The sequence below is a fragment of the Phycomyces blakesleeanus genome (genome assembly GCF_001638985.1).
Source record: "Phycomyces blakesleeanus NRRL 1555(-) unplaced genomic scaffold PHYBLscaffold_17, whole genome shotgun sequence".
Classification (NCBI taxonomy): domain Eukaryota; kingdom Fungi; phylum Mucoromycota; class Mucoromycetes; order Mucorales; family Phycomycetaceae; genus Phycomyces; species Phycomyces blakesleeanus.
This window is the reverse complement of record NW_017265150.1, coordinates 296,647-317,946: the sequence shown is the minus strand read 5'-3', so window position 1 is coordinate 317,946 and position 21,300 is coordinate 296,647. Positions and strand designations below refer to the sequence as shown.

The 21,300-nt window shown below is 36.1% G+C and overlaps 7 protein-coding genes across 7 annotated transcripts; 3 read left to right on the top strand and 4 right to left on the bottom strand.

Annotated features, from left to right (window-relative positions):
* Positions 1-2,316: 2,316 nt before the first annotated feature.
* Positions 2,317-5,177, top strand: PHYBLDRAFT_96265 (hypothetical protein; the record flags this gene model as incomplete). The annotated part of the gene is made up of 3 exons (XM_018443962.1): positions 2,317-2,581; positions 2,666-4,927; positions 4,993-5,177. Coding segments are annotated over 3 exons (2,712 nt in total), but the record flags the coding sequence as incomplete, so codon positions are not given.
* A 772-nt stretch (positions 5,178-5,949) lies between these two features.
* Positions 5,950-7,537, bottom strand: PHYBLDRAFT_170889 (hypothetical protein; the record flags this gene model as incomplete). Its single annotated transcript, XM_018436444.1, has 5 exons — positions 5,950-5,967; positions 6,042-6,044; positions 6,247-6,366; positions 6,791-6,867; positions 7,258-7,537. 5 exons carry the CDS (start codon positions 7,535-7,537, stop codon positions 5,950-5,952), a joined length of 498 nt encoding a protein of 165 aa, XP_018288844.1.
* A 1,648-nt stretch (positions 7,538-9,185) lies between these two features.
* PHYBLDRAFT_148026 (hypothetical protein) lies at positions 9,186-10,590 on the top strand (the record flags this gene model as incomplete). The annotated part of the gene is made up of 5 exons (XM_018431995.1): positions 9,186-9,331; positions 9,563-9,982; positions 10,078-10,133; positions 10,248-10,313; positions 10,481-10,590. The coding sequence occupies 5 exons, from the start codon at positions 9,186-9,188 to the stop codon at positions 10,588-10,590; spliced, it is 798 nt and encodes a 265-aa protein (XP_018288843.1).
* PHYBLDRAFT_177879 (hypothetical protein) lies at positions 10,572-11,347 on the bottom strand (the record flags this gene model as incomplete). The annotated part of the gene is made up of 4 exons (XM_018437930.1): positions 10,572-10,827; positions 10,929-11,033; positions 11,099-11,170; positions 11,258-11,347. 4 exons carry the CDS (start codon positions 11,345-11,347, stop codon positions 10,720-10,722), a joined length of 375 nt encoding a protein of 124 aa, XP_018288842.1. The 3' UTR covers positions 10,572-10,719.
* A 1,290-nt stretch (positions 11,348-12,637) lies between these two features.
* On the top strand, positions 12,638-13,060 carry PHYBLDRAFT_148024 (hypothetical protein; the record flags this gene model as incomplete). The annotated part of the gene is made up of 1 exon (XM_018431994.1): positions 12,638-13,060. One exon carries the CDS (start codon positions 12,638-12,640, stop codon positions 13,058-13,060), a length of 423 nt encoding a protein of 140 aa, XP_018288841.1.
* Positions 13,061-13,355: 295 nt separating this feature from the next.
* On the bottom strand, positions 13,356-14,226 carry PHYBLDRAFT_182311 (hypothetical protein). The gene is made up of 3 exons (XM_018438602.1): positions 14,000-14,226; positions 13,734-13,837; positions 13,356-13,643 (listed from the first exon to the last, which is right to left on the bottom strand). Exons 1-3 carry the CDS (start codon positions 14,196-14,198, stop codon positions 13,488-13,490), a joined length of 459 nt encoding a protein of 152 aa, XP_018288840.1. The 5' UTR covers positions 14,199-14,226; the 3' UTR covers positions 13,356-13,487.
* A 3,833-nt stretch (positions 14,227-18,059) lies between these two features.
* Positions 18,060-18,830, bottom strand: PHYBLDRAFT_3552 (hypothetical protein; the record flags this gene model as incomplete). Its single annotated transcript, XM_018440055.1, has 1 exon — positions 18,060-18,830. A coding segment is annotated over one exon (771 nt), but the record flags the coding sequence as incomplete, so codon positions are not given.
* Between the last annotated feature and the right edge of the window lie 2,470 nt (positions 18,831-21,300).

The window sequence follows — 21,300 nt, the reverse complement described above, 5'->3', positions numbered from 1 at the left end:
TTGTTGATTAACGTTTTATGAGAATGTTACTTTTCACTTGTAATCAAAATTTGCTTAATATCACGAGATCCACTCCTTGCTAAACACACTATATTATTATCAGATAAAATTCACAGTCTACTAGCAGAATACAATAAAAATAAGAGTAAAAAAGGTACATGACTTTACTCTGTTAACAAACAACCTCTCTATATATAAATGTATTCAAAATAAAAAACAACAAAATATTTTATAATAAAATGTAGCCAATGTTATGTGTGTAAAGAAGGTTTTAACTCACAAATATTTATACTGACAGAAAGAAAGAAAAAATAGCGCTAATTAATAAAACAATCTTTCAAAAAAGAAAAGCTTCATGAATATTGTATAAAAAATGCGCACACTGGCAAAACTTAACTACAGAAAATAAAGCTATTTTGTATCCCCAAACTGCTTTATTTCTGTAGTTAAGATTTACGCCACTGGTTTGATTAGCATATTCCAAAATTATTGATCCGGTGCTTTGAGCATTTTGATGAATTGAATTCGCCTTCAACCCTTTTTAAATAATATATTAAGTTGTTTAATTATCCTTTGTGTATACAGAATAATAAGAAGCCATATTCAAGCATTATGGTATCCTGTTGGATCAAACTCATTTAAGTCGATACCACACAAACTTTAATCCCACAAGATTTTTTTTTGAAAAACCTAATAACTACATATAATAAGAAATACATCACAAAACACGTTAATTTTGTCTGTAGTACATCCAACCAATATTTCACGGAGCACAACTAACATGTAGCTATATAATCCCATAGATAACCTACGTTGGAAGAAAGTGACACTTGTTGGATCCTTTGTTTTCAAGCTCTATATTATTATTTAAAAACAAAAAAGTCATTGGTCTATAGCTTGTTGGATATTCAAATCTTCAAAATGCTAAACAAAAAAGACATTTTAAAGTATTCAATCGTATTATCAACTACACTATTCTCTCTGACAGTCGAAGCTGAACCCAAATGGAATCAAGGTAAGATTAAATATCTAATATAGTAAGTAAAGCCATTGAGAAACCTGACTCTAATTTACTTCTTTCTTTTTTCTTTAAAACTTTTTACAAATAGTCAATGCCTTTGATGTAAATGGTGGTCTGTGCCCTACCGCAGATTACAACTTCTATTCCTGCCCTCGACTTTGTGTTCGAGATATCAGCCTTTGTCCTAATACCATTTCTCCAAAATGCCCTTCTGGAACGTCTTACTGCATCGATGGTTCTTGCCGCACAACTTGCCCCGGCTCGCTGGTCTCAATATGCTCATGTCCTGGCGCACCCGCTATTGATGGCCTAGTCTATCCGTGTTTAGATGGCCTTTCTGTAATAATACCCAGCTTTGATATCCGCAACAAGGATTTGCAGAGTATGGAAGCTTGCTCAGCCATGACTGGGCTAGTCAATGTCTCGGCCTGGGAACCTAGCTCTACTTCGAGCATGTGGAATATATGTCCTAATCCAGACTATGGGTCTCTGACTTTTACTGAACCTGCGTTTATCTCCCTCTATGTATTCTACAGTTCTTGCGTTGTATTCTTGGTGCTATGGACTGTATATAAAAGGTGGCAAGAAAAGGTGAGTAATAATAACATAAAGGGGGCTATTATTAGTACCATAATCTAAATGAATGTCTATACCTAGCCCTTTTCTCTAAAAGGTCAAAAAGAGTTCGATAAGCTTGATCAGAGCCCATCAATAGAAACCGAAGAGGACATCAAAAACCCTCACGACACAATTCAATTCGAAACTTTGAATCATTATGGGGAAAAGAATATTGCCGTAAAGGGATACAAGAAAAGCTACCTAGGATCGGCTATATTCACTATATACATTATCCAGTCTTTTTGGATGCTTGGCGAAATTATTATGATGACATATGACTACTACAATGGATTTCTTATGTTCAAAGGGGAACGCCTTGTCCAGCTTAGCACTTTTATTGGAATGTGGTATATATTCGTCATCTGGTTTGTATGCCTAGTCACTTTCAAGGACTCTTTGTCAAATTTCTTTCGAATCCGATGCGAATACTCAAAAGCACAATATGTTCAAGTTGAAAAGAGTGAATCAGGCAAGTAGAATATCTCATAACAAGACAAAAAATTCAACGGTGTATACTAACCCTGTGATAAATAGCTACAACTTTCATGCAGGTCGATGACAAAATAACAAAATTTGCTCAGAACATAGAAACCAAACTCAAGACATTATTTGATTTCAATGTATCTTCCTTGACTTGTAAAATACATACCACCAGTGTTGGAAAGAACTACTTTGTCTATCAGTACACAAGATTCATTTATTGCCCCAAAACTGAATCTTTCTTACAGTACAAACTCGATCTTGGAAAGTCTAATAGCGAACTTGGTCAACTTGATGCAGGTTTAACAACGGAAGAAGCCAAGAAAAGGGAGGAAATGCTCGGTCCAAATTTTATCGGTGTTCATGTTCCAAGTATACCAATGGCTGTTATTCGTGAATTTGCGTCATTTTTTTATGTGTACCAACTCACTTCTCTTTGGCTATTCTATTACACCAACTATTGTAAGTTGGATGATTACTATACTTTACTTGTTTGGTGTGCGCCGCTTTGTAAAAGGTCTCAGAACTCACCCCCTTTTTTTGCAGGGAAAGTGGCTGTTGCGCAGACATGCATTATTTTGGTGGCAGCTTTTGTCAAGGTTTTGTTTACGACAAAGTCTGAAAGACGAATCAAGTCAATGGCTGAATTTAGCGATGAGGTTACAATCTTACGTAATGGATCGTGGGTGTCAATGACGACTGTGGACTTGGTTGCTGGTGATGTTTTTGAACTAAAGGAAGGCAAGACCGTACCATGCGACTGTGTTATTTTGAGTGGCAATATTATGGTTGACGAAAGCTCTTTGACTGGAGAACCTCTCCCTATCCGCAAATTTCCCATTGATAAGCATGACACTACTGTATATGATCGTGTGGGTTCCGGAAAGATAGCTACGCTGTTTGCTGGTACAACTCTTTCGCAGGTCCAGAGCTCCCACACCAAACATATTCCGTCGGCACTCGTAACCCAAACAGGAACAGCAACAGACAAGGGAGAACTCATAAAGAAGATCTTGTTCCCGACTAAAATGTTATTTATTTTTGATGAGCACATCAAAGTTGTATTTTTTATTCTTGTGTGCTGCTGTGTTTTATCTCTCGTCCTTGCCCTTGTGTTCTTTACGACCGGTATAGAAGCTTGGTTTTATAGCTTTGGCACTATATCTCAGCTCATTTCACCTCTGCTTCCAGTCTCATTGGTCGTTGGCCAATCAGTTGCTACAGACCGTCTCCGTAAAAAGAAAATCTATTGTGTGGATCTTCCTCGCGTATTAATGGCCGGAAAAGTACAGTTGTTCTGCTTTGACAAGACCGGTACATTAACCAAAGAAGGGCTTACATTCTATGGTATCAAGTCCGTTGAAGTCAACATGGAAACAGAAAAACCATCTTTTGGTGAACATTATCAAGAAACCAAAGACATGTCTATGCATACACAGTTGGGACTTGCTACTTGTAATTCAGTCACAATGCTGAATGACCGGTTGGTTGGAAATCCGGTTGATATCGAAATGTTTAGATTTTCTCAGTGGACAATGTCTCCCAAAAGCGGCTCTGGTAATATCTATCTCGAAACTCTGGTTCCACCAATGGATGTCCCTGGGTCAGTCAGTACCTCTGTACATGTTATCAAGAGATTCGAATTTGTTCATGCCCGAATGTTCATGTCCGTGGCCATATTAGATCCTCAGGCAAACAAAGTCCATGTTTTTACAAAAGGTGCATACGAAAAAATCAAAGAATTATGTGATTCAGAATCTATCCCAGCCGATTACGACCTCGTCACTTCTGACTTTGCACACTATGGATGCTATGTTCTCGCTCTTGCTCATCGAGAAATTGATTTGGATGCTATTGGAGGGTTGAATGAATTTCTTCAGTGGGACAGGAGTCAGATAGAGGAATCAATTAAGTTGATATCTCTCGTCTTGTTCAAGAACCAGCTCAAGGAAGACACTTCTGAGAATATAAGAGAGCTCAAGCACGGTGGTATGCGTACAGTTATGATTACAGGCGATACGGCCCTCACGGGGGTTTACATTGCGCGTCAGTGTGGGATGAGTAATCCTGGAACACGAGTTATCTTGGGTGACATGAGTTTGAGCACTGGAAGAGTAGTTTGGACCGATGTTGATGAACCCGAGAAATTCGGCAATGTCAACGTAGACAGTGCTTTACTTAACAAAGAACACACACCAGTTGATCTTGCGGTAACCGGAAGAGCATTTAACTGGCTTGATGAGCAAGGCACTCTACGCAATTATTTATTGGATATTCGTGTATTTGCGCGCATGGTTCCAAATGACAAGGTTAGGTGTGTTCAAATGCACATGGAACATGGTATAACGGCAATGGCTGGAGATGGTGGAAACGACTGCGGCGCACTGAGGGCAGCTCACGTTGGTATTGCAATGTCCGATGCAGAGGCTTCTATTGTTTCGCCATTTAGCACAAGTGATCGAAGTGTGAGATCGTGTGTCGAGCTAATACGCCAAGGAAGATCCGCTTTAGCAACTTCAATTTCAGGCTATAAATTCCTAATTATATATGGGCAGATTATAATGACAATCAACATAATTAGCTACTATTTCTCGGTTGCCTTGTCACAGTATGTTTGGATGGGTATAGATCTAGTGATTGTTATACCTATGACATGGACACTCTCTCAATCCAAGGCAGCTACTAATTTATCAGACCAAAGGCCGACAGCAAAGCTTTTTGGATACCAGACTCTTGCCTCTTGTATTGGACTGATAGCTCTCAACTGGCTATTTCTCATTGCTGCCTTAATTATGCTGTACAAACAAGGTATATTTTATGCTTCATGATGTTTACTTTTTTTCTATATACTAAAGTTTCTTCTTCTTCTTAAGATTGGTTCCGCTGTCATGAATTTGATAGTGCAGCGGTTGATTTGTTGAAGTGGTGGTTATTGTCAGATAATTATGAAGCAGAAATCACAAGTTTCGTTACAATGTTCCAGTTTGTCAACAATGGAGCCGTGCTCAATTTCGGATACAAATATCGCCAGAGCTTGTGGAGAAATTATTTGCTTGTTTTTCTTTGGGTGGGCTATAATATCATATTGTCTTATTGTCTTTTGGCGGATCCAAACCGGCTCGGGTGTCTCCTTCGTTTGAATTGCGGGACAAAAGAAGTGCTAACAGAGCTTGGATACTCGGTACCGTCATCATATATTGAGCCATACAACATCCCTCTAGGTCACAATGTTATTCCGTGGGTGTACCGATGGAAGTTATGGGGGGTCTGTATGGGAAATATGATGGCAGCGGTGGTCTATGAGCGAGTGGTAGTTGTTGGGCCTGTACACGACTGGCTCTCAAAGAGATATTCTACCAGACGTCTTTTGTTAAAAAATTAAATATTTTGTTCTGCTTGCCTTTTATTCAAGTATATACCTTCAATATCTATAAACATATACTATCTCTTTAATATCACTGTAGAATTTTAATCCTGTTCTTATTTCAACTAAAAGTATCGACATATAAGTATATGTTTGTTTTCAGATGTGTGTTTTGCTTTATTAGGTGTGCCTGGATAGTAGATAGCTTTGGGTTTTTTTAAGACACTATTAAGTATCAGAAATAGCGTTAGACATAGCAAAATCTACGCCAAACAAAGTCCAGATATTTTGGTTGTTTGCGTATATATATGTGTGTGTACTGAGCCAGTTCCATGAAAAGAGAAATGTTTATTATGATGCTTTTATTTGTTATACCAACAGCTAGAAACCGGCAGGAGGTAGGCTTTTTTTTGCATACAGTGCAAGTCAAGTTAAGAATTTTTAGGAATAATTTTAATATTCAAATTCAAACCTCTGCCATCTTCTTTTAGTATTAAAACACCAATATATTAAATGCGAAACAAAAGAAAGATGCTTAGAGAGAAAGCTATATCTTACTATCTAATAATAAATAGAGAAATATTAATAACAAAATGATCTTTTTGTTTCTTTGAGAATAATATATTCTGCTAAAGTAACTGCTTTACTTTTTTGTAAGCAAAATCCTCAATACAATTTTAGATATATACCCCAATGAGATACCAGGTATTTAATGCTGTAGAATCGGCATTACCTTTGTCAATTACTTAACTCTCTTCATTACCGAGTCGACATTGATATTGAGTAAGCTAAAGGTATAGTTAGACTCTTTCATAGCCAAATCCTTAGAAGAACTTTGTTGAGTCCTCTTAAAAAGCAAAGGTTTCGGGACGTTCGTTATGCTCTACACAATCATCACCAAACATATAATAGTAATCGCTTATTCTCTTGGGAACCATCTTGACACTTTCAACTATTGGTATAGCCTCATTTCAATAAAACTCAACCTGGAATTCAAAATTCCACCACCTATCATACTGTGATAATTCAGACAATATACATATATACTTTTTATTTTTATTTTTTGTCTTTTACTTATTGCTTAATATTGCTTTGTAATTTATGTGGGTTTTTTTCTAGTGAATTTTGGGTTCCTTTTGTATTTACTTAGTACAAGCAAAAAGAAAAGGAAAGAAAAAGGCTTTTTCTTGTACTCTTGAACAAAAAACGCACAGACCACTTTAGAGTAACCTACAAATCGCCTTTAGAAACTTGTACTCCACTTTGAGAGTTGTTGCTACACCAATCAATACCGAACCTTTCCTTACTTCTTTGCTTCTTTGCTTTATTTTAGTTTGCAGAATATTTTCACACAGTCTATAAATCGTCTCGGTGGCTGTTAATCCTGTCGTAGAACAGTTACACAACCTCAGTAAAAGGAATATACAGTCATATCACGTTTGCTCTGACGTGAATATCTAAGCCCGACAAAAAGCGCAGTCCTAAACTTTAATCGCAGATGAAAATTTTCTGTTACTTATAGAACCCCTCCAACGCGCATCGTTTGTTTTCTCCTTGAGCAACAACAGTCCCGGTTTCATAGTGAGGCGTCTCTTGCGACTGTTGCAGGGAGATTCTTCCATGCTACAAGCATCGGAAAGTGAAAGTTGTTACTCGCCAGCTCAGTTAATTCTGAGAAGTCGTGAGGCATTGTCTCTTTTCATTTTTGGAAGGACTACTGTGTACATCGCATCGCCAATGTGGAATCATGATGCTGGGGGGAGGGAGGTCTAACCTGTGGTGAGATGTGCTGGCTCTTCACTGCTAACCTGACTGAACTCTTTAACGGCTGACGGTGAAGCTACTGGTAGTCGAATGAGCTGGACCTTATCACCTAGTGGTAAGTTCTCTGGCGAGTTCGCACCCACATTACTCGGTGACGAGATGTGGGGCTGGATGAACGGGTGCTTCCCGTTGGTTTGCCACCATTCCAGCAACTCCTTCGCTACCAAGTCAGGTTTACGTCCTGAAGGAGATTGAGCCGCGTAATGCGGGGACAAAGAACTTGGTGTCATGCTTTTTATTTTTTTACTCATGTAAAAGAACATTAAGTGAAATTAAATCAAATCAAATAGAATGGTTTCTTTGTGTATATCTTTAAATAAATAAAGTCTTTCTTAGCTATTGTCAACTTTAATAAAAAAAACGCGTTTAGACTTTTTTTTAACTTGATTGAAGAGGTTAATGTTGTAATTAAGAAGTCTCATTTATAAGAAGAAATTAATCTAATTGAATAAATCTGAAGATTAATATAAAATATAATATGTATGCTCTTTTTATTATGTTGATTGCTGTGTTTGATTGTATAAGTTCTTTTTTTTTGTCTAGAAAGTCTAAGAAAAATTCAAAATGATTCTTGAGAATGCCAATGTCGTGAAAATTATAACTGAATTTTGCTAATCTGCATGGAGATTGTAAAGGATTTGCATTGGAATGAGAGAGAGAGAGAATAAATTAAAGATGCGAGATGCGAGATGAGAAGGAATGAGGAAACGTGTGTTTGAAAGAAAGAAAGAAAAGGCGTCGTGTGGATTAAATACACAAGTAATGCGTTCATTGTATTTACACAAACTGTACACAAGAAGTTCAATTTGGGAGTATTTATAAAACAATAACCAACATCTACAAGCCTTTTTGTACTTAGAATATCAATGAATGATTGGTGCTTTCCTTTTTTCATTGCATACACATATGCGCAATAATACTCGCCAAATATGTACAGACAATTGATATATTATTGCTATTAAAGATAAGTTGAGAGACGTGGTGTATATTGAGTAAGCAAGGTATGGACATCGTAATGAGGTATGTTCTCATATTGAACTGAATTGCATGGAGGAAGGTATGATTTTGATATATTCTGGTTATTACAGCTGATTTATTGATATAGTTGCTTTGTATGTACGCATGTCTGCGTGTTTTTGTTTTGCTTTGTTTTGTTTAGGCGCAAGTGCTCAAAAGATACTATGGTTTTGGCATTTCAAAAACATCAATTTTCTTTAAAATACTACCAAAATTTTGCTCGATTTTTTCACTGAATCATCGAAGAGATTGATAAAAAAAAAGAAACTCTTGTACATATTGTCATATAGGAATCATTGAGTGAAGGTGATTTTTTGCTTAATAACTGCTAAGAAAAAGAAAAGAAAATAACAAGAATATGTCTTGTATGTATTTGAATCTATAATCGAATCAAACTCTATGATCGAAATCTCTATCTTTTATATATATATATTGAAAATAAGCTTTAACTTGTCTTCATTTATTTCTTTATTTTACTTGATTCTGTGGTCATTCTCCAGTATACTTTACTATTATACAATTATTATTGTTATTATTATTGTTATTATTTCGCCTAATTTATTTGTTTGTATTTGGTTGAAATTTCCTACAAGACTTCAATTAGTTGGTGGAACACATTTTAATTTAAGGTTAAAACAAACCTATATAAATATATGTATATAAAGGCTTCTTTAGACAAAATGTCTATGTGACTGTTTAAATATGTTAAAGTACAAAAGTTAAAGATCTTGTAATTCACATTGATCCACACACAGACATAAACAAAAACACAAGCACACAAGCCCATAGACACATAGACACATACTCTCTCACACATACATACATACATACACAAAAAAATATTTTTACATTTACAGCATAATGCCAGGCGCAGTAAAACTTAAGGACTCGGACTCTAAACGACCCGCAATTTGTAAAGAGGAATTGATCGATTTTCATGATTACAACCGATTAGCAAATCAATTGCTTTACAGAAGCGATTTGACAAAACAACGCATCAAAGTCTTGTATTCTTCAAAGATCCAACCAAAGATCCGATGGCCCAATAAAAGAATGATGAATTCAAGATTGCAAGTTATTATTTATTTATTTTTTGTAGTGAAAGAAAAATATTATAATTATTTTATTTTATTTTATTTTATTTTTTATTTTATTTTTTTAAAAAAAAAAAAGATTTTGTGGCTAATATATACATACATGTGCTTGTATATGTGTGCATAATATTATTTGTATTTTAGGGGACCTGTACCCTACATTATTCCAAGTGGAAAATCCGGGGACATTAGCCCTGCTATCAAAGGAATCAATAACAGGACTTATCTTAAAGCTTCTAAACATTACGATCAACCCATTAAAGAAAATTTCTCGGCTCAAATCTATTCGATCATGGAGCAGGCTAAAAAAGTCGATAGCAGTAGGAACAGCAGTAGTAGCTGTAGTAGTACTTTAGAGTTCAACTCAGACCTAGAGGATGTGGACCAGGATCCTCAGTTGGTCATGCGGCTCAATCTACAGATGCTTTACACTGTTTTCGACAATATCAGACAGAATATCCAGACGTCTGATATCCCTCTAGATGACAAAAATCCAAAAGAACTTCCAGCCTATGGTTGGGAAGACATTCTTTTGTCTGCAATTGAAACCAAAATCCCAGTAAAGTAAGTAGACGTTAAAAACAGTAAAGCAAAAAAAAGGGATCTTTGTAAGAGAGTGTTAATATTATCCTTGGTGTACCACTTTTATGTAACTTTAGCGTGATCGAGGGTGTCTATAGACGATTATCTGCCCATTATAAAATGACACTACCATGTAAGCAACACTTTAGTTGGCCATCAAAGATATAAGAGAAGCTTTATACATTTTTTTTGGAAGCCTTCATCTAAACTACAATTAATTTGACTTTATTTTCTTCTTCTTGTTTAGCTATCGAAAGTCACTTGTCTATTCCTGCCCTGCCTACTCCTGCCTTACCTTCAAGTCCTTTTGAAAGTGTGTTTCTTTTCTCTTCTTTTCAAACGGAATTTTTCTGTCTATCATAGATTTACCACCGTCACTAACCTGTATTTTTTTTAAAAAAAATGACGATTCTTTATAAGATTTGGTAAAACAAAAAATAAGAAAGTTGTATAGGAGCAAAGACAAAACAATTTGCCCAGGATGTGCTCAGGATTTCTGGACGGACGAAGAGACTCAGATGAGAATTGTAAAGGATATCGAACGCAAGTTTACTTTGATTCAAGAGCAGATCGAGAACAAAAGCAAGTAAAGATTATTATTATTTTTAAAAAAAGGTAATGAAACTATTTATATAAAAAAAAGGAAAAACCATAGCCAAATCTCTTTTTTTTTTTACTTATTTGTTTTATTATCATCATAGAGACAATAGTTATCAACCCTAGGCAAGGTTAATACGGAAGATATCATTGATCACATAGTAAGACCCATTCTCAGGGACCAGTTGGAAAGTCTGGGTAAATAGTTGGGGATTGCTCTCATTGTCAAACTAGAGGAATCATTAGTCTTGTGGGATTCAACCATGTACATATACACACACAGACACACACAGACACACACAGACACACAAAATACATATACATATATTACATAGAGAAGACCGGTAACAGTGACAATGATAGTAGGACGCATGGGGCTTCCTGGTTGGGCATCGACGGTGCTGATTTTGTGATGAACTCGTTGGAATGGTAGATTCTAAAATGCAGCTTGTTTTGAGTAATGACAAGAAAAGATGTGGGGGTGGTTTGTAAAGTGCTTACGGCAAGTTTGTTGATGATTGCAGCTGTACCAGCCACTTGATTGCCCTCAAACGTGAGCATGGAATGGTCACGCTATTAAAGAAAATATGTATATAAAAAAGGGGGGATGTGTAAGCAAAGCATAAAAAAAACACGTTATATCTGGTTAGTACTACTTGCATAGATGGGAGCAAGAAGCTGGCGATTAGAATCAAAGGTGGTATAGTAAAAGTCAAGGAACTGCTTGGCAATGGTATCAATCTCAGACATAGTTGGAGTGTAAGCTTTACTTGCTGGATTTTTCGCGATGGGCAAATTCGTACCTTTTCAAATAGTTTTTGCGTCACAAAAAAAAAGAAAAAAAAAGGGAAAGAGTACCCTTCACGTCCCCCCCAAAAAAAAGAAAAAGAAAGAAAATTTGGCCCAATGATATAGATATATATATATTGTGATGTTTGATAGGATATTTTTTGCTTTATTATCTAAAGAACTGTACCTACAAAAAGCCTTTTAAGTTCAAACATTTGATAAGAGAAAATATATATGCTTGCATAGTGTGTAGAGTTTATTAGTTTGTATTGGAAAAATACTAGACAGTCAGAGATTGAAACGAAATCTACAAAAAGGACAGCAAGAAACTTACTGCGGTTGTGGTGCGGTTCGGGGAGGGGAGGAAACAAATGAGGGGGGTGAACAAGTTGTTAGTATAATCGTGTCCTTGGTACACGTACACTCACCAATTATCTTTCGCTTATTATTATTGTTTTTATTTTTATTTTTCTTGTAAGCTACAGTAAAATCACAGGTAACCAAGTTTCTTTTAGGTGAATTCTTTTTTTTTTGATCTTTACTTGTTTCATGGTTTAACTTTTCCTTTTTCTTTGTCTTTATTTCTGCTTAATGTGCCCTTGGGTGATTATCGAGATAAAGGCGTAAATTATGGAGTTTGATGCGTCAATGTGTACATTGAGTTTTTTAGCTGTAAAATAAAATCGCTGTAAAAAGGCGATTGTTATTTCAGGCGCAGTGAAATGGTATGATTTTGATTGGCTAATTTGTGGCTACTGCATTAGTAAAATATTATAAAAAAAAAGGAGAATAGGGCCAATCGACATCAGGGCAGGGAGAGAGAAAGAGAAAGAGAGAGAGAGGTGTCTGTGCGGGATTGAGTCTCCGCCTTGGTGGTTTGTACTTTTTTATTTTGGTGTGTGTAAAGGGGGAGGTTGTAATGCCAGCGTAGAGAGATTCTAGTTGCTACTGTGCTCGTTGGAAATATAACTTATCTTCCTAAACAAGAAGTGAAAAATAATAATAAAAAAAAGAGAGATCTTTTTTGGCTTGTGTGTGGGGGGGTATTGCATCACCCACTTGGCCAACAGACAAGAACAGGCCAAAAAGTCATGCGACCCTCGTTAGGGGACAGACCAACCGATAGAAGGGCTAAAAAAAAAGAGAGACAGAGATAGATAGATAGCTGGAGACGCCTTTTTTATTTTTACTTCTTCTTCTTCTTCCTCTTCTTTCTCCTCAAGTACAATTACCACAAACGACACAGAAATAATGCCCCTTCCACCCAACATTGTCTGCTCAGAGACGCGTCCGGCTCTCCAACCAAACAACGTTCCAGGAATCCAACAGATCATTCATCGCTTAAAGACCCGTCTTGCCTTGGCTAGATTCAAGCACCAACATGGTTACGAGCACTACGATTTGGTTACCTTGGAGTCCAGTCTGCTATCAAGTCTTCTCAAGTCCCGTCGGCGGCCAGTAATGGTTCCTCATCGCTACTACCCATCCCATCCAAAATCCAAGCCATTTGTTCGGTCTACGGCCTCTTTTGCACACGCGCCCACGCCGACCTGTATTCGGTCCCCTTTATCGGCCAAGCGTAATACATCACCGCGACCATCCCTTTCATCAGACGATGAAGATGCTGCGAATCTATTAGTAATGCTTCATCGAATGGCCAGCTTGGATAAATAGATGTAGTCTTTAGAAGTTCCATCCAGCAGTATATACACACCTACAGTCATATCTATACAACCACATCGACACACGCATATCTACATCTATATACACATATACACATACAGACATACATACAAGCCTACATATATACATACATACATACATACATACATACATAAATCCATTCATTCATTCGATCATCCATTCATTCATTCTTTCATTTATATATATATACATATATAATTATATATACATTGCGTGCGTAGGTGAAATAGATTAGATATAACTTTCTTTGTTTCTTTCTTTTATTGCTTGGCTGTAAAACAGCTTGTAGTTTTATTGGAATGCCTTATAATCGATAGTGGTTGTGGTTTTCTCTTGCTTCACCCTTATTATTGTTACTATTATTATTCTTATTCTTATTATATTTTCCTCCTGTTGCTCAACACGGTAGCCCCATGACCAAATCACGGACGCGCTTTCGTATCAAGGCATTGTCACAGAACACGCTGGTGGCCGTGTAGGGTGTCTCTACACGTGCACAACCCAAGACGTGAATTGCAGAATCATCTGCAACCTCACTAAATGGAATATGGTGCTGTCAAGCCAATCATAATAAATAAATAAATTCATATATATATATCACTTACTGCTATTCTTATTTCTAATGCTATTGTTATTGTCTTACTTTTTCGAGGTATTTGATCATCTTTGCTCGGCGATCTTCTAACCAAGATGCCTCTACACTAGGCATTTCCATAGACTCAAGAGGAATCTTCGACTCTCGATCAACTGTTTAATTATATATATATAATATACATATATATATATATATGTGTGTGTGTGTACATAGTTATATATATACATGTATACTTGTATGTTCCTTTCTTTCTTTTTTATATTTGTTTGTGTGTATGTGTGTGTGTGTGTGTTTTAAATAAGCCTTGGACTTACTATCAAGAGTGGCAATGTAATGCCCCATGACCACTACTGAATGTTGATCCTTCTGGAGAATAACATTGCCTGATGTGGGATCGACTGAATGGAGAAATCCTTCCCGTGAGCTATGACGCGAATCCTTTAGTGTGACGATGCAATGATGACCCAAGAGATCATATAGGTCATCGAGTGTGTACGAATAAAGACTGTCCATTGATTTCTGACAAGAACCACACTCTCTTCCCCCCCAAGAAAAGAATAAAGTGAATAACAATAACAATAACAATCGAATAAGCCCTAATGAAGCTCTACAGCTATCTGAGATTAAATCCGTGCCTTTCTTTTTTTTTTCTTTTTTTTTAAGGATAAAAAGAATTGAATTATATTTGGTCGAAAATGCACATGCTTATGTAGTCTATATATATGTGTGTGTGTGTATATAATAATAAATTACTGTATTACTTGTTCTCATTTTTCACTACAGGAACAATTACTATTTTGTTCATAAAACCAAAAGGATCATAAAGAGTATGTCTCTTTAAAGAAGTACAAAGAACCTACAAAGAACCTATTGTTTTCATTATGCTTAAAAGAAATGTGCTATATACTGGTATATGGCTCTTATCAGCAAAATAAGATATGAAAATGTGTTTTAATAGAAAACACATTCTAAAATATTGGTAACCCACACACACACACACACACACACACAGGTGATTTTCTCAAAAGGTTTTATGATAATATATATATACCCAATGAGTTAAATTGGATAATGACATGAATTTGTATTCCGCTAAAGAAGTAGTGACATGATAAACACTCTCATATCCATAAAGCAGAATATATATATATACATATATTTTATTAAAGGTAGGAGTCTTGATAAGATTTTCTGAGTATTGGCATATTCTTTTGTTGTTGTTGTTGTTGCGCCTGTAATATACAGCGATTATTTATTGAGCTCTGTAGTATAATCTACAAACTCATTGTGTGTCTGTGTTTTTCGTCAAGAAGACTGGTGAATATAATGTAGGTAAATTTTTTCTTGGGTAGAGTGAGCCAATAATATACGTATATTACCTAAAATTCAAATTTGTGTTATTCATTATTCAACCTACTTCTGATTATGAGGCTGTGCTTGTTTGTCTTGTTAAATGATATTGATCAATCCTATCCATTTCACTCATTGACTGTTTAAGCCTAGTCAGATCCCTCATATCAGGCTTGGTCTCAAACTCCGTCCTACAAAACGTTTGTTTGCTCATTTACCCCACAAGAGAGCATGTTCTACCTCCCCCTGGTGATCAGTTCAGCCAAAATCTCCGTTATAGTCACTGTAACTATATACACATGCACACATCCTCTCTTTGCCGATCTGAATCTGTGCTTAGCAAATACACATGCATATTATATAAAAATACATAAATACATTTTACTGCTGTGTATTCTTGTCTCATTAAAGAATCCTACGAGTCTTTCTTTTTTTTTTAAAAAAAAAAGTATGTATACTTCTTTGGTGCTCTGATCCATGTGGATATTTGCTCCTAATATTAACTCTAAACTTTATCTCATTTTTATGAATAATATATACTGCTGTGTGTGCTAAGTTTTGTGCACTTGTTGAGAGCTGCAGAAGAGACTGATGGATGAGCGGTCAGGGGGGGGGGGGACTGATAACTCGAGTACTTGCACCAAAAATAAATAAAAAAGAAGTATTCACTTCCCCTCACCTCACTTTTTCTCTCCCTTCTTCTTTTTGTGTTTTTCTTTTATATGACTTTTATCAGTATTACAATAGACACTTTCTAATAGCCGAGAGAAAAAAGAAGAAGAAGAAAAGAGATGTTCGAGAATCTTTGGTATGAACGTGCAAGCATCCTTGGAGTGAAGCTTTTCTGATATACGAACACAATTCTTTTTGAAGACTTTTGGTCATTCATAAAAGAAACCAAAGCAAAAAAGGGTGATATAAGCTGTTTTATTATTATTACAAGTAAGAGGAGCTGACTAGAGATGAGGAGATGGGTAAAGTTCAAGAGAGTGAGTGAATGAGTATGAATAAAGGCTTAGGACTGAATTTTTTTTGTCACTGTCTCTATATTTCTCTCTTCTCTACTGGAGGGGGTTTGATACCAAAAGAAAATTACGGAAGCAACCAATAGTATCAAACCTTTTTTGAGCAGTGGCAGAATATCCGTTTGATATCTGATTCTGAAAGACATTACAGAAACACATTAAGCACACACACACCCACACACACACAAATATTGAAAACATACAAGCATATTACTGAGTTTCGCAGAACATTCAACGCTCCAATTGCATGTCACTGTGATTTATTTTCATGCAGATTTATGTAATCAGTTTTGTACCTTACGTCTGTTTGTTCTCATTCTTTCTACTTGCTGCCGTGCGATGATTTTAAAATAGTGAGTAGCTAGTAGAGTGGCTAGTAGAGTTTAACAAACGCTACCTTGACACTAAAATATTTGCAAAATCTTGGGATCTCATCAGTAAGCAGACCGTAAACCCATTTGAACCCAGACTATCATACTTTTCTTCTTCCAAAGCCGCTCAATTATATTCAACTCTGGAAAATAGAGTGAGAGAGATACTCAAAGAAAGAAACTAATAGTGATAATATATCCGATCTTTCCTATATATATGTATATGCGTGTGTGTGCTTGTGGAGATCCTTCATATTGCTCAATAGGCGAATTTTGTACCACAATATAATTGGTCTGCAATATTTCATTTCTGTCTAGGACACCCATTATTGTATTTGAATAATAGGTTAAAGTAGTGGACCAATGAAAGTTACAAGACTTACTCGTTGTATCATCGTCAATTATGCTACCACTGGCTCTATTTATATGCTTATCTATCTATAAGGATAGAGTCATATAGTTCTTAAATGTCACACGGAAATTCTCACAACACCAAATGGAAACATTTCACCGAGAATATTATAGCTCTTTTTGGTTTTGGTTCTCATCGCTCTGTCGTGACACCTTGAAACCTGTACAAGAGCACTCTCTTTTATATATATATATGCTGATGTGGAACGCGACATTGTCTACAAACAGACCAAATATTTCTTAAACAAGTCTTGTATTAGCTTTGCAGCCACTTTGTCATTCAGCCATTTTGAGCTTTGGTTTTTAGGATTAAATTTTTTGTTTAAATGATTAAATACGGGTCCGCTTCAGGATAGTCTTAGTCTTAGTCTCATTTTTTTTTGGATAATGAAATCATATAATGCATTTTGTTTCTTTCTTAATTTCAAAGTCACCAAAAAAAAAGAAGAATCAAGACTTCTTTTGTTTCCCATTCTTGTAATATTGATATAATTTGGAGTTTGATGATATAGAGTAATCTAGCTTTAATGACCACCAGTTATTTGTAAAGGTGGTTTTTTATGTATCTAATGTTTTTATTTCTTGCTGTTGTGATTTCATTATTATATATTTTATGACATGTGCAAAATAAAGAACAAATATCAATTGTGATATGTCAAGCTGTTTATCTATATATATATATATATATTTTAAATTTTGTGCCTTGGCGTAATAGGTTACACCAATGCAGTACAAGAAAGGTTTGTCTTTACATTTTGGAAAGAGTGTGCTTCAATTGTGCTTAAAATGGTATACACGTGAGCACATATATATATATACAACAGCAAAGAAAAGAGCAAGCAAACAGAATTGATTGGATAGATTGATCTTATTATTATTTAAATTTGATTTTTTAATATATTTATTAAAGAAATATAAAAATCACTGGAGCCTTGGAACATATATATATATAAGTTTTATCACATAGTTGTAGATAGAAAATACAAAGAGAAAATAAAGAATAAAGAATAATGATGAATATGTATATACATATGTATATATGTAGATTTTGGGATGTGCTATATGTATAAATGTGTTGGAGTTGGTTTTACTTGGAACCAGGTATATCTACAAGTGGAGTGATGTAGGCCTTCATATTTTTTTTTGTATGAAAAAAAAAATTAAAAAGCTGAAAAAAAAAATCAAGTTCAGGAAAGAAAAGGAAGAGCTCAAGTGCACCAAGAAGATGAAAGGATCTGATCAGCGCTGAATCTCTCAAGAGGGTTCATGGAAAGACAGCCATTGAGGAGAGAGTGGAATTCGGGGGAGAGATTAAGAGAGTTAGGTAGTGGTTCCAATTGGCCAGACACGATCTTCTCCTGAAGACGGCCAGCATATGAATCTGTAAAAGGCAATTGTCCAGAAACAAGGGCGTACAAGACAATACCCAAAGACCAGATATCAGTTTTTGGACATCCGAGCGCAGTACCGGACCGGATCTGTTCCGGTGATGCATAGGCAAGTGAGCCACCCGCAACTTCAGAGTCACTTTTCATTGATGGCTGCTGTGCCATGGCCAGTCCAAAGTCACACAACTTGACAGTGTTGCATTCGTCGAGGAGCACATTTTCAAGCTTAATATCTTTGTGGCACACCTTGGCTTGATTGTGGAGGTAGGCAATCGCTCTCACTAGAGGCACGAAAATCTTTTTGGCTTCTGGTTCAGACAGTTTGGTTTTGGAGTGGACAAAGTCAAGTAGGTGGCCATTGGCACAATAGTCGGCGACAATATATGTTGCATAATCTGTCTCGAGTACATTCTGAACCTTGACGATGTTTGGGTGTTCTAGAGACTTCCAGATGTTAATTTCGCGTTCAGTGCGAATCTGGTCGTCATCGTCTGCCGATTTCTTGATGATCTTGACTGCCACTTTCTGGCCGTCCGAAATACGGTAGCCTTTGCGAACAGTCGAGAATCCTCCGTATCCAATTATCTTGTCGAATACATAATCATCCATCTCATCGCCTTCTTCCTCTTGGGTGATCTTTGGAGGGTTGCTGAACGAGGCTAGAAATGAGGCAGCTGGTGAAGGGCGAGACCATGTGGTTGCTTGAGAGGATGCAAGAGAGGTAGAGCGTCTGGTGAGGCATGTTTTGCGAGTACATGGCAGGGTTGATGAAGGTGCAGACGAGGCAAAGTAATGGGTTGCTTGAGATGAGGGTGAGGGTGAGGGCATTGGCGAGGAGTAAGGCGAGGGCTTTGGAGAAGGAAGGCCATATGTATTATATTGGTCACTTCCACGCCGTGGCTTATCCTTTGTAGATCGGATGAGATGGTCGAAAATCGTACTGAATTCTTCTTGGGACTGCTCGATTGGCTTTTTAGGGAAGTTGAACATTTGAAAATAATTGTTAAAAAAAAAGTATGAAAATAATAAAGTGTAAAAAAGAAAAGAAAGAGAGACATGAATTGAGGAAAACTTGGACCCTCATATAGACAATTCGGTGTTTGAAATATGTGCAGAAGAATCAAGAAAACAGGATATCAAGAGACCGTTCTTTATTCCGGTCCCATCCAATGGTAATTGAGGAATTCTTATCTCCATCAGTACTATAAAAGGATGTACTTATAGATAACTTACTTTTTGTTATTTTTATTTTTTAATCCGCCAATCAGATTGAATATGTTGTCCGCCGATAAGCCAAGATAACAAACCTATGGAACCATGCACGATCAAAGCATCTCGTTGGTGGATTTGATCAAATTTTGGTTTACAAAGCCAGACTAGGTTATATATAAAGACGCTTGCCCTTGAGTGCAGGGTATCCTTACCTAATAATTCTCCATTAGCAACCTCCTTGTAAATAATAAGAGAATATTTGAGATGCGGGAAGACGAGGAATATTCTATTATGTGCCAATAGATGCTTCCGGTCTTTCCCGATACCCTCTTTAGGACAAAAAAAAATATACACACACACACTGTCTCTAAGAGAGAAAAGCCAAATAGTGAAAGAGAGAAATATAGAGAGAATTAGTGTCTCTGTGTGTAATAGGGTGGTATGATTTATTTGTCTATTCTTTTGGTATCTTGTACAGCATATTGCACACTGCATATTATATAAATATATAAACGTACAGTATGTCTATAGGCATGTGTATACATGTGCGTATAAGAATGTATTTAAGTGGGTTGAAATCAATTTGGTTAATGACAATAAGAGGAATTCAACAATGGCCAGCAGCTTTATTTCCTAATCATTAGGACTGGGATCCTATTCCTTTTCTTTTTTGTATTAATTTATTGCAGTTACCCTTTGGTCAAGATCCCATTATTTAAAATCATCTGTTGCTCTAACCAGTACCCTTGTTTCTTCACTTATTCGTTATGTTTATTGACTGCTGTTAATGAATGATATCAGAGTGATTGTCTTTTTGGATATGTTCACATGTATACACTAACCATAGTATTCTACAATATACTAAAGAATAAAAAAAATTTTTGGCGTTTCTTTATTTAATCAAGGCCCCTAAAATAAACTATTCCACGTCATTGGATCCCAAGATCTGGGTACCACAAAAGTAATGGTACACATGGTAGCACTAAGTAATAATATGTGTATCTAAACTGTACACACAATGCTTAGTAAACGAGTATAATATATTGAAAATATACATGCAAGCAGATATATCTGTGGTTGTGGTTGATTATCCTTATCTATTGAACACAACACACCATTTGGGTCCTTATCTATAATTTCATAATCGTTTCATGTTTCCTATTGGCACTCGTAATTCACAACCTTTTATTCTGTCTGACCACAAACAAAGTTTAGGGTGTCAAATGGTGGGAATAAGCGGGTTGTATCAAAGAAAATCCCGAATCTAATGTGGTTCAAAAAACAAATATAACAGCAAGACTGCCAAAATCAAAGAAAATCAAATAAATCATTCACACAAATAACACAGAAAAGAGTCCAATCCAATTCTAGTCTTTATTTCTTATTGGGTTTTTATCTCATCTTATTTCAGAAATCCTACGGGTACGACATTTCTATCTAACCAGACTAATTAATCCTGACTGTCTGTCCGGGGTCCGGTGTCTCTCTTTAATCCTTCAGGGCAAAATGATGTGTCCTAAATAATACAATATATTCAATTGGTAGCCTCTACATCTAGACTTACTTGGCCATAATATATATATATATATATATTATATCAATAGCCAGCTATGCAGAAGCTCATAAAGAGTTGTTGTCATTCAATTGTAGCACAATCTTGTCAGATATTTTATGTATCGGTCCTTCTTGCGCGTATCATGTCTCTCGATTTCACCAACTGGCTAATAATCCCCACCCAACCTTGTGCTTTTATTCTCTTTATGAATATTCTATACCTGGGGACCATATGTGATCCGGTAAAATCAAAATGACATCTTCCACCAGGAAATATTGTCTGTCTCAGATCGTACTAAAAGAT

Bases quoted from the DNA above. Each gene is read 5' to 3' on its own strand.
- PHYBLDRAFT_182311 (XM_018438602.1), bottom strand. From the start codon at position 14,198: ATGGACAGTCTTTATTCGTACACACTCGATGACCTATATGATCTCTTG. The intron at 13,838-13,999 runs GTAAGTCCAAGG...ATAATTAAACAG, and splicing joins TTACATTGCCACTCTTGATA to TTGATCGAGAGTCGAAGATT. The intron at 13,644-13,733 runs GTAAGACAATAA...TTGGCTTGACAG, and splicing joins TGATCAAATACCTCGAAAAA to CACCATATTCCATTTAGTGA.